At 34.6% G+C, this 12,895-nt stretch overlaps 2 protein-coding genes across 2 annotated transcripts; one reads left to right on the forward strand and one right to left on the reverse strand.

The window, feature by feature from the left end:
• Positions 1–8,222: 8,222 nt before the first annotated feature.
• Positions 8,223–10,454, forward strand: LOC111628491 (transcription factor Adf-1-like). The gene is made up of 2 exons (XM_023372281.1): positions 8,223–8,458; positions 9,393–10,454. The coding sequence occupies exons 1-2, from the start codon at positions 8,254–8,256 to the stop codon at positions 10,277–10,279; spliced, it is 1,092 nt and encodes a 363-aa protein (XP_023228049.1). The 5' UTR covers positions 8,223–8,253; the 3' UTR covers positions 10,280–10,454.
• LOC111628490 (protein ALP1-like) lies at positions 8,421–10,789 on the reverse strand. Its single transcript, XM_023372280.1, has 2 exons — positions 10,400–10,789; positions 8,421–9,356 (listed from the first exon to the last, which is right to left on the reverse strand). Exons 1-2 carry the CDS (start codon positions 10,717–10,719, stop codon positions 8,498–8,500), a joined length of 1,179 nt encoding a protein of 392 aa, XP_023228048.1. The 5' UTR covers positions 10,720–10,789; the 3' UTR covers positions 8,421–8,497.
• Between the last annotated feature and the right edge of the window lie 2,106 nt (positions 10,790–12,895).

Below are 12,895 nucleotides of genomic sequence, written 5' to 3' on the forward strand. Positions count from 1 at the left end.
TTGACATTTGTGTAATATAAATGACATCCAATAATTTGTATTTAAAGGTGCTTAACTCAGATTAAATAACAAAGATTTATTAATATATTATATATTATAATATTAATGTTTAATATATTATTTACTAATACTAGGTAGCCAGTTAATAAAAGTTTAACACAATAACATACTAATTGTAACACTTATTTTTTCACCAAAACTGAAAGTATAATTAAAAATTAAAATTAAAATCAAACCAATTGAAACATATTCCTTTATATTATATATATATATATACACACACACATATAAACATATACATACATACATACGGATAAAGATATAGATAACATTATATTAAATTTATAGACGTTTCTATGCATCAAATGATTACAAAATGTTAAAACAAACGGCTTTGTTTTGAGGGTGGAAATCGGTTTAATCCACTTTACATCGTTTCTTAGGGAAAATTTGTTTCGGGTTGAGAAGAAATCTGTTTCCGAACGACTTTTAGGAAGGAATTGAGTACGTAAACCGAGGTTTGACTATATATGATACTACGAAGAGAAAAAGTCTGACTAACGGCAATAATTCTATTAAATGATATAGATTATCATAAGAAATATTACCCGGATACAACACGACATGCCAAACGTCGTGACATAAATAAATTTAAAATAAATATAACAAAACCGTATTTTCGCTAAAAGCGAGGTTCAGGCCGAAGTTTTAAACGCGGAAACATGTACGTCGCCGCTTTCCTGTAAGCGTAGAAATTTGACAATGGTATTTGGAATACCGAGCATGATTCCACTGACTATCCAAACACCATTGTCAAACTTCTAGGCTTAAAGGAAAGTGGCGCTGAACGTCCGACGTACATGTTTCCGCGTTTAAAACTTCGGCCTCAACCTCGCTTATACATGAATGAGAATGTTTGTTTGCCGGCCATGCGCTCAATTGCTACGAAATTCGGAAGTTACGTTAACATACTTCGAACTTAGATATTGCAGTTAATACCACCCAGACATTTTCAATGAATTTCCATAAATCAATCAGTGGCGCATTCAGAATTACTCTGGGGTTGAACGGATAAAAAATTTTGTAATTCGTAAGTAGCGTAGAAATAGAAAACATAACAGAATGTAAATAAAACAATAAATTTTAATTAGGAAAAGATTTGGAGAATTTTCTACGGAGGGGCCACGGGCTCCTTAACCCCACCTAATTGCGCCATTAATATCAATTAATTTCTGTCTACACTCGAATCGCTTACTTTACATGTATCGCCATCTATTATTGAAAGGAATATTTACAGATATAATAAACTAAATATAATTCGTACAAAAAAGAAATATAATTTAAATAAAAGAAATACATTATTCAATCGATTACTTTGACATTAATATAGCGCGAAGCAGAAGCACTATATCATTAATGATTAGCACATAGCACTAACATACGGGACATTCCATTTTTCAACGCAGATTCAACAGATATGTTGACCGCTATTTTCTAATGAATTATGGGTAATTGGTGCGACATTTGAATGAAATCCATCTTGCTGAGAATGGAATTATGGGAACTAAGCACTTCGTACTCGAAGTTGGAACGTCGTTGATGACGTCGATTCTTGGTTTCAACACTAAACATTGGTGTCGAAAATTGGAATGTCCCGATAGAATTGCAACAAATAGGCCAGAGAGGGGTAAATAAAGTACGTTGCAAAACACGTTGTTTACTACACAATCACACTTGATAACCATCATTTAATATTTGAAGAAAATAACCAAAATTAAGCATCTGTAACCTCCTGTCCGTAACTGACTTCTACTTTGAATGCATGCAGCAAAGACTTTTCCGTAAAAGATTTTCCTCTAAATTTTATCGTGAAATGTAAATATGTAATTAAAACTACAAGCTCTTCTAAATTGAATAAATGTAAAAAGCATTTGCCATTAAATTTCCAATTCCGGTACAGGCACTACTGCATCGTGACGTAAATGACTGAAAGATGGAATCAAAGATATCGAAAGCCTCTCTGTCTACTTGTTAAGCCTGGTACTCACATGCGGCAACGAACGACGGAAACAGTTGCCGTTCCGTCGTCTTTCCGTGTCGCGTGTACTCACATGCGGAAATTACCCTACAATTGAAACGCGCCATCTGCCAGCCGTAAATATAAACAAGTTACTACAGTAGGTAGGCCACGTGCCAGTAGTCGAAAATGGCGTCTATCGGGATTGCTTTGTTATATAAATCAAACTTTTTAAGTTTGCCTTCGATCTTATCACAAATAAAAAAAAAACCTCAAAAACGAATAATTTGGATAGGAAAAATATAAATCGTCGAAAGTTAGGAATATCGACTACTTTCGTCGCCGAATTACGCTTACTCCATTCCCAATACTTTACGCAGTAAGTCTATTTGACATTAATTAATATTTAAATCGGATAGTAATATAGAGTATAAATGAAATATATTAGCGTATTAGTGTACAAATAAAGCTTTTTAGCTTGCCGACCGCCATACTTCAAATGCTATTGTCCCACGTGATCTTTATGACGACATTGATAAACGGTCTTCCTATTGGTGTAATTTTTATCGTTCCGCTTTCCGTCGCGGCAAAAGTTGAAAATTTTCAACTTCGTATTCCGTCGACATCGACGGCAAAAGTGACGTCATTTTGCCGTTCCGTGGACCGTTTCCGTTGTCCGTTGCCGCATGTGGGTACCAGGCTTTATACCTATGGCAATTCAACTTCACGCTGGTGAAGTCGAACGTGTTACGCTGCGAAAACTATATAGTCTAAGTATTTAATTTTCCACATTAACAACTCGCGGTTTTCTCATTTCTGAATGGTACTTTGAATCTTCTAAATTCTATTAAGTGTCCACCGGTGGCCGAGTGGAAAAATTCGCCAAAAGCTGGTACTCGGTCGTAAAGCATAATCAATCCTTACATACAAAAAGACACCCAATTTTTAAAAAAAATTTTCCACGTTTAAAAAAGTGTTCTGAGCCCAGAAAAGCTTCATTTTGACGGTAACGATAAGCTTTGTAAAAATTGTAAATGTTAATAACGAAAAGTAAAGTCATCCTAAAGTCTGACTCTGCTGGATATACACACGATCCCCTTCATCTCCCCCACTCCTCGACCTTTAATCACTAAAATTGGAAAGCATCAATCCCCCAACAAACAAACCTCAATGAAATATTTCGACAAGAAGCACAGGATTTATTAAACTTCAAATAGGGTGAACATAATCATGCCACACACGCACAGACGAACAATCCTTACATACAGAAAAGAAAACAGCCGAAGATCCGCCCATTTTACCACGTTTCAGGGTGTTCTGAGCCCAGAAATGTAAAACTCTTGAAAGTTTACTATTGGAACGATTGCCATAATTTCTCCTGAATATTAACACCCGGAAAAGTAATATTATCCTCTCCCTCCCTTCCTGCGTGGATAGTCCCTAATTACTAAATAAAGTTGTGTGTTGCGCCATCTGTTGCGAGATTTTGTTATAAAATAACTTACATTTTTAATTATTACTAGATAGGTGACATCGAGAAACCGGAGACGATGTTTATCTTATGCCTATTTATACTCTATTTTATGCCGCATTTCTCCTGTCGCAAAAGTTGGTTAAATTCTATCTATTTATTTTAGTACAAAAATAAAATCAAAGTGTCCACACCTTGAATAAATGACGAAGTCCACATTACTCCAGTAGCTTTAATTGACAGCTAGGCAACGTCATGCCATCTAGTGGGGATGAGGGACGTAAATTTGGTTCCTTTCTCTTGAAACTCGCATAACTTTTCCGCAGTTCGACTGAAATTCACCAAAGTCTGAAAAAATGTCAAGCAACTGTCTGGCTTTATATTGCAAAAACAACTCNATACACTATAGACTATAATAACAAATATACTGTAAGATAATACAATAAATTATTGATAGTTAAAAAAGCACATTGTCAGGCCATTAACGAACGCATGACTTACAAAGAGAATTTAATTATGAATTAAACTCACTGTATAACACTTATGTTAAAAACATCTTAACTAAAGGCTTGAAAACAGTCCTATAAAAATTAATTATGAAGAATACTGTACTGTACATAGTTAACTTAGAATACATATTAAGTAAACTACAAACCGATCAGCAAGAGCAACTTACAATTAACCTTTAACGTATTATAACAAATAACAAAATTAACTATAAAAATAAACTCTACTCTGCTAAATTCAATAATCAAATAACACAAGTTAAAACGTTCCTAACTGATAATCAATAAATTTTTGTCCCCACTGATAAATGAACAAAAATTTTTATAATGGATAAGCAAAAGTATGAAAACATTAAACTAATGTTAGTCACTTCACATCAATACACTGAGCTAAATGAAGATCCTACATCACACATACCTGGAAACTTAAAATTACTAAGAATTTTAAAAAATCTAATATTAATATAAAATATTAATAANGGGCTTCGCCTAGGCAATGAAATAGGAAGTAGCTTAATTTTGATGGTAGGAAGTTTTATAAAAAAAACATGTAAATGTAAGTAAGAAAAAAATCTTCATTAAGTCGTACCCATGTCGAGATACACGACCATCCCTCTATCTCCCCATCCTCTCGATCTTTCTCCACCAAAATTAAATAGCCTCAGTACCAAATTTCTTAACCTTTACCCACCCCATCCTAAAATATTAAGCGAAATAGGCGCAAACACACACACACACACACACACACCCATGCATATTCACAAAATTTTTCCCTTTTCTTTGACTTTGTTGATTCTGGTCTGAAAACCTACAGATTTGCACACAAATTAGGAAGGTCAAATTTAACACGATTCTAATACTTTCTCTTGTTAAGTATACGTAATAGCCGGGAAAGTTAAATATAAATTTACAAATAAATATGTTGAGTTATAAGCATTTCTTTAGAATTTTAAAGTACAGTAATTCAATTATTTGTTCTCTTTTTACGGATTTAATGTTGATAAATCCCCATTGTCAAATCTTGTCAGTGGATTTTCTGGTAAAGTGTTATGGCATTCCGGTAACGTAACAAGCGCAATGTTTATCAAACTGTGGTCCGTGGATCATTCGAAGTCCGAATACAGGTGAATCGCGTAGTAAAAGTATGACGTCATTGCTCTATCATATGGTGCCTCCAAAGTTCAGCCGAAGTAGTGTACTACAATTACACACATGCCTACGTCCAACACGAAAGCTTAATAATCCTACTTTAATTCGTAAACAAAAAACTATATTTAAAAATGAAGTCATTTTAAAAAATTAAAAAAACATATATCTGCGAAATGAAACTTTGTGTATTTCACGAACTTCCGGAAAAAGTTCTCGGATAATCATCAGAGATGTGAGGTAGTGAAATAAGTGACGTTTATAGGTAGTCACGTGACCGAGTTTTGTCGGAGAAACCACGTGACACGCGTCCTCCGTACCCATTCATACAGAAAATCTTAGGCAATGGCATTTCGAACGTCACACACACGGTAAGTAGCCCAATACTTTTTTGCTTGATAGCGTTTTTATGTTTGTCCGCAGGAAAAAATTCTGTGTATTTTGGAAATGAATATCGGATATGTACTGTATTTACAAAATAAAATTAATAGATAACGCGTGATGTAGGCTTCTATACTTTTACCTGTGTATTAATAAACTTAAAGATATGACTACGTTAATACCTATAATAATAATATATTGGCACATACGCAGTTTAGGGGGTACAATCGCTCTCAGTGTGAACTAAGCTTAAACAACACGTCAGACACGACGTCATTTCCGGCGAATTTCGCCAAACGCTTCGAAGTTCGGAACTGCAGAACTTTTTCGCTAGCGAAAAAATTTCACTACCAATCAGATTACCGTTAATTGTCACGTGGTTCTTCTTGTTTTCAAGATGGCTACAAAAATTTTCTCACGCAATAGAGTAAATGTTATAATTACGGATTTTTAACATTCCTTCACCGAGCTTCGTTTTCTTTTCGTCTTATCTTTCTTTTTCAATAAATAAACAATTATGGTTAACGACTGAAGAGCGGAAGCGGCCATTTTGTTTTTAAACATTATGTTTTCGCTTGCTAGAAATTGATTGACTGCTTAAAATTCGCAATCAAAGTGAACAACAAACACAAGAAAAATAAGGAAAAGAACTATAAAATTACCACAGAAATATGATTACGAAATGCAAATTGCATACTGCTTATATTCTGATAATCCAGAAACTTATGAATAGGCAGTTGAGTCAGGGAAAGATGCCATTGAAAAGGAACTAGAAGCTTATCTAAAATTTGGCACCTGGACTAAAACAACACTTCCAACAGATAAAGATCCAATAGAAACCAAGTGGGTGTTTCCAACAAAATCAGATGGAACAAGGAAAGACCGTCTCGTTGCAAAAGGATATCGGGAAAAAGAATTTAACAATTCATATGCACCAGTAGTAAAAATATCAACAATAAACGGTGCAGTCGTTGGGAACGGATGCGCGTTTTGAAGCTCTTAGTTTTTCGACGATTGTGGCGGTTCTTTTTGTTTGGTGACAAAGTGTTATATATCAATAGACTTAGGATAGTACTGTATCTGTTCTTATCTAGTTGGGAACAGAGGCGTATGTCCNCTGTTAATCGTATTAATCTTTAAAATTACTGTTATTTGTGTGCGGTGGTAACAGAACATTTTGCATTTAATATATATGAGGCGTTCTTCTACTTTCGTATTTCGTACTTTCAATTTTTATCCGTACACATGGCAAAAAGCACGTATTTTCATGTAATGATTCTCACCTTTTCATGAACTATTAGTCACCAATCCTTCCACATCTCTCCATGTCACAAGTTCGTGATAAATTGTGTCTTGTCAGTTTGTGTTAGGACGTGTGCTATCACTTTATATACATATCTGTTTTGGTGAAAAAATTCGCCATTACTAATTCGTCCGCACGAGTGAAAAACGATAAAGCATCAGTGTTGATACGGACAAAAAGAAATCGAGGTCACATAACCTCCGTACGATCGAGAGCGTACATCTCGTGTATGAAAGGCAACAGAAAATGACACAGCATGATACGGAACTCTTTACCGAGAAAAGAAAAGAAAGAGTACAATTCAATTACCTCTTGACAAATTTATACAAAAAGTTCCAGATACTAATCAATAAAACATAAATATTTTGAAAAGCCTTTTTGATGATTTTTTTACATTGCCCTTCTTTCGTACATTTAAACTTTGAAATACCTTTCGGGAACAAATTAAATNACTTTTTGGTAAAGTGATAGTTTTGATTTTGGTTGGCGGTAATGGAACATTTTGTTTTCAATATACATATAAAACAAATATGGATAATATAATATAATATAATATTATATTGCATTTTTATGCATGAAATGCTGCTAAAAAGGGGGAAAAGGGAATGGGAACGGGAACAGATTACTCCATTTTACATTTATTCTTAAGGGAAAATTTGTTTTGGTTTGAGAACAAATCAGTTTTTGAACAACTTTTAGGAACAAATTAAGTTCACAAATTGAGGTTTGACTATATTTGTAATTTTAACGTTATGAGTTTACAATGTGACAAAAAGTTTTAATTTAATGTTTAAAATTAAATTTAAATCGTAAATTCCTAAATTTTCTTAATAAAACTGCATTCTCTTTAAAATATTATTTTTCATCACCTGTTTTGTGTTTTTTATAATAATAATCTGTTAAAGTAATGAAATTTAAGTAATTTTCAGAATGTTAATTATATTGTTTAAATCAATTTATCAAGAATAAAGCTTCATTCATATCTACAGACACCGTACGTGGCAGACACGTAACAGCACAGACATAAAAATATTATTACATACATTTTCTATGGGCGTATTTACATATACCGCGCGTGAGCGGATCGTGTCCGCACAGACACGGGCCGGCACCGGCCGGCATTNGTTTCCAACAAAATCAGATGGAACAAGGAAAGACCGTCTCGTTGCAAAAGGATATCGGGAAAAAGAATTTAACAATTCATATGCACCAGTAGTAAGAATATCAACAATAAAGCTTCATTCATATCTACAGACACCGTACGTGGCAGACACGTAACAGCACAGACATAAAAATATTATTACATACATTTTCCATGGGCGTATTTACATATACCGCGCGTGAGCGGATCGTGTCCGCACAGACACGGGCCGGCACCGGCCGGCATTGTCTGCGAGAATGTTTTGTCTGTGCCGGCGCGTGTCTGTACATGTCTGTGGGAGTCGGCGCGGTTAGTATGAACGCCATCGTCGACATGCACAGACATTGCTTGTTTAAAATGATGAATCAAGAGAAATTAATTGAATTAGTTCGGGAATATACATTTCTTTATGATTTAAGTGATCGCAGGTACAGTGACAATCAACGAAAAGATGACGCGTGGAAAGAAATAGCAAAAAAACTTCAAGTAAGAGGTAAATAGAAATGTATTTAAGAAAAAACATTATTATTGTTTACATTGCTCCTGCAGGTGAATCAAAAAACAGAGCAAGTTTGTTTCTGACATCAAAAGCGGTAGATTGACTACTTCCGCCTTGTCTTGGTAAGCCTTTCAAATTACTAACTGCTGTATTTTCTCTGGCATGGGCGTTGTTATATTTTATAAAGTTGTGCAGAATACATGTAGTCATAATTACTTTGTCTGCATTTTCGGGTTTGAGTTGGATTCTTCTATTGTATAAACGAAACTTTTGTGCCAATTGTCCAAAAGTATTTTCTACTACCTTTCTTGCACGTGACAATCTGTCATTGAAATTTCTTTTGCACTGCACATGTGTTTGCGGCTGTGGGTAAGGTCGCATTAAATATGTTTTTAGAGGAAACGCTTCATCTCCTATAATGACATGCGGCATTAGTATTTCAGTGCCAGGTAGATATTTTTCTTCTGGTACATTTAAAGTATCTGCCGGTAAAGCTTTTCCGATGATTGAATTAGAGAATATTCCCCCGTCACTATTTTTGCCATACGCACCTATATCCACACATATAAATTTATAATTGGCATCAACGATTGCCATCAGTACAATTGAAAAAGTTTTTTTATAGTTAAAATAAAGAGATCCACTGTTAGCTGGAGCCGTTATGACGACGTGTTTGCCATCGATGGCACCAAGGCAATTGGGAAAGTTCCATACGTGCCAAAATTCCTCTGATATCTTTAACCATTTTTTTTTGGTAGGTGTTGGCATGCATTCTTCTGTCATTTCTTTTATGATAGCAGTACATACTTCTACAATTATATTATGCACAGTGCTCACACCAAGTCGATAACTGTACGCTATAGTTAGGTAGGAGTCTCCGGTTGCCAAAAATCTGCAATAAAATTAAACAAGTAAATTTTTGTTTCAGATTGCGACTGCAAGAAAACATGGGCTTTACTACGCGATGCATTCCGACGTGCCATAAAAAAGCGAAAAGAAACTAAAAGTGGACAAGCTAGTGTATCTAGGAAAAAATGGAAATATGAAGACGAGATGTCTTTTCTGTTGCCGTATTTCAAGGAAAGACCCACTATTGGCAATGTTCCAGCTAACCATACAGACAAAAATAGTGATGCTGAAGAAAATTGTTCTGATGAAGATAATCAAGCAAGGTCATCTTCTCCTGAAGCTATAATAGCACACTCCATTTCACCTCCAAAACGGCCAAATATTACCGAAGCAACTGTGACCCAGCCATCTACCTCTAAAAAGAAGCATTCAATTTCAGGACCTTCACAAAACTGTGCGCCAGTGCAAAACAGGACTAAAATTCGCAAAAAAATAATTTCGCGACCTATTTCCAGTGAGACTCCTTCAAACACGCTAATGAAATTTATATTAGAAAATAAAGCGAAGACCAATGACATTCAGCAATTTTTTGATAGTATCGCTACCACAGTTCAGTCTTTCCCTCCTCGAAATAGAGCAATAGCAAAAGCTAAAGTATTTAGAGTGATATCAGAAATGGAGCTAGACATTCTAGGTAGAGATTCAAGTACTCATTCTGAATATATAGGTTCGCCTGCATCATATGAAACGCAAATACCAGAACAACGAAACGATTTCTATAACACACCATCACCACATTCGCCCTCACCTGGATCAGTACAATGGAACAACATTTCTAATGATGAGTCAGAACTACAAGGGGTCAACAATATCCAAGAACCAGAAATACGACGACAGGACAACATACAAGAAACAACACCTGAATACTCATTACAACATTATTTTACTACATATGTCCCAGAATAAAATAAATTTTGTTATATCTATAATAAGTTTACCTGAACCAAATTTTGTACCAAAATCGAAAAAAGGGTAGTTGCAAGTACTCTTAGTAACATTTTGTAAAATTTACAATAAAGATCTTACCTCAAACAAACGGCTACTTTTTCTCTAGGCGATAAAGACTCCTTGAACTTTGTGTCTTGCTTAGTTATCATTGGTTTAATTTTAGTTACAATGGTCTCGAACTCATATTTACTCATCCTAAAATATTTCAAAAATCTCTCCTCATCGTCCACAAGCTCCTTGAATAATGTGTAGAATTCTCCTTCTTTCTTTCGTTTTACATTCATGGGATGAACAGCAAACCTTCTTTTTTTTAGTTGCTTTTCTACACAACCTGATTCTTCTTCTTCTAGTAAAATTGCCATCACGGCTAGTTCTTCTATCGAAAATTTTCGGAACATGGTTCGCGCGTGCACTCCCTACTATGCCTGAAGGCGTCTGTGCATGCTGGGTTGTAGATGTGAAAACTATTGTCTGTGACGTGTCTGCCACGTTACGTGCCGGCCACGCTACGTGCCTGTAGATATGAATGAAGCTTAAACGGTGCAGTCGTTGGGAACGGATGCGCGTTTTGAAGCTCTTAGTTTTTCGACGATTGTGGCGGTTCTTTTTGTTTGGTGACAAAGTGTTATATATCAATAGACTTAGGATAGTACTGTATTTGTTCTTATCTAGTTGGGAACAGAGGCGTATGTCCGAGCTCCGTCTTTGGACGAAGTTTAAGTGCGTTTTTCTTCAGTAAGTGATAAAGTGCAATATATCATTGGATTAGTGACGATTAGAAAATTATTTTGAGACCACTTTTTAGTGTGGGGGACTGTAACTTTTTGAGTTACGATCGCCCGAAGACCCCGGGTCTTCAGGACCGGCCGGTCGGAAAACGGATGCCGATCTACCAGATTTGGACTTATAAACTGATAATAGGACAATAAGTGAGTAGAATGTGAAATTTTTGGTTCATTTGGACAAATTTTAAAAGAGATATTCGAACTTAAAATTTGAGTGAAAGCGGGTTTCAAGCGACAGCATCGGGCCCGCTGTTAAAAGCAGTGAAAAAATTTTTAGTATATCGTAATGAGGAAAATATCAGCAATTAATGTTAAAATTTCCATCAAGAAATAACTAACGGTTAAAAAGATATAGCGATTTTAATTTTTGTTAACACCCGCCATTGAACCAAATAGCTCTCTTCGACGCTGGTAACCCTAGGCAACCGACTCGTTGCCGTGGATACCGGACCCATATTTCCCACGAGCGAGAAAATCAAGGTTCAGTTTGCCGCCTAAAATATTTCGCCGGCTACCATAGCAACGGATCTTCAAATGAAGGCCAAGTTAGATCATTAGGAGCCAACGACTAGCTCGCGGGCTACCGGAGACATCGACGTAGTATTATCAATAGATGTATCAAAAGCATTCGACAGGGTTAATAGAGAAATTTTATGGAAATTATTAGAAAAATATGGTTTAAACAAAGACGAAATTATAATACTAAGACAACTATACAGGACACCAAAAACAGTTATAAAAATTAATAATCAGATGACAGAAACTATTGAATGCAGAGCAGGAGTCCGTCAAGATTGTCCTTGTTCAATGATTTTATTTGTGATATATATCAATCTGTTGCTGAAGTATATAGAATGTAACAAATTAATAGGAAAAATGTATATCCCTGGATTAAAAAGAAACATAAAATTTATTAGTCATGCTGATGATATCAGCTTTTTTGTTACAAACAATTTCTCATTAGAAAAAATTAGTCAAGCCTTAAATGATTTCAGTATATTAACAGGGATGAAAATTAATATGGGAAAAAGCAAGTTATTGAAAATATATGGAAATATAGATAACATAAATTTAAATTATGAAAGAGTAGAAAGCATGAAAATATTAGGAGCATGGTTTGGCAAAAGAGCAAATGAAAAAAATGTAAACTTAATGTTTGAAAACATAAAAAATGCAATAAAGGAGTGGGATCATAAATGGCTCTACATGCCAGAAAGAGTAGTGGTAATAAATAAACTAGTAATACCAAAGATAGTATATCTGTTATATGTAACTTATTTAAAAAAAGATGACATAAAGAAATTAGAAAAACCAATTTTTAACTATATTTGGCAGAATAAATACAAACCATTAAATAGAAAGATAATGAAAAGTGAAGTTAACAATGGAGGATGGAACATCAAAGACTTAAAAGATTTTGAAAGTTCGCTAATCACAACTGTGTTAATAAGAAATTTGATAGAAAAAAATCACCCCCTTTTTTATGTTGCATTATACATATTAGGTCCGTTAGTAAAAAACATTGCTGAAAGACAATCGAGCTATCCTTTTATTATAAATAATAACAAAAAATATAAATTATGGAGAAGAAATATCGAAAAAATAATAAATAATGACAATGAGTTATTTGAAGACGTAAGGAGAATAAAACCAAATAGGATTTATAAGTTAATACATACACAACAGCTAAATGAGACAGTAATAAATAATAATGATAACTGGATAAATACATGGAAAAATATAAATACTTTACCTTCAGAATGGAAGGAAATCTCGTGGAGAGTAATAC

Source organism: Centruroides sculpturatus, unplaced genomic scaffold (assembly GCF_000671375.1).
Source record: "Centruroides sculpturatus isolate CEXI.00-Female unplaced genomic scaffold, Cexi_2.0 scaffold488, whole genome shotgun sequence".
NCBI classification, from domain to species: domain Eukaryota; kingdom Metazoa; phylum Arthropoda; class Arachnida; order Scorpiones; family Buthidae; genus Centruroides; species Centruroides sculpturatus.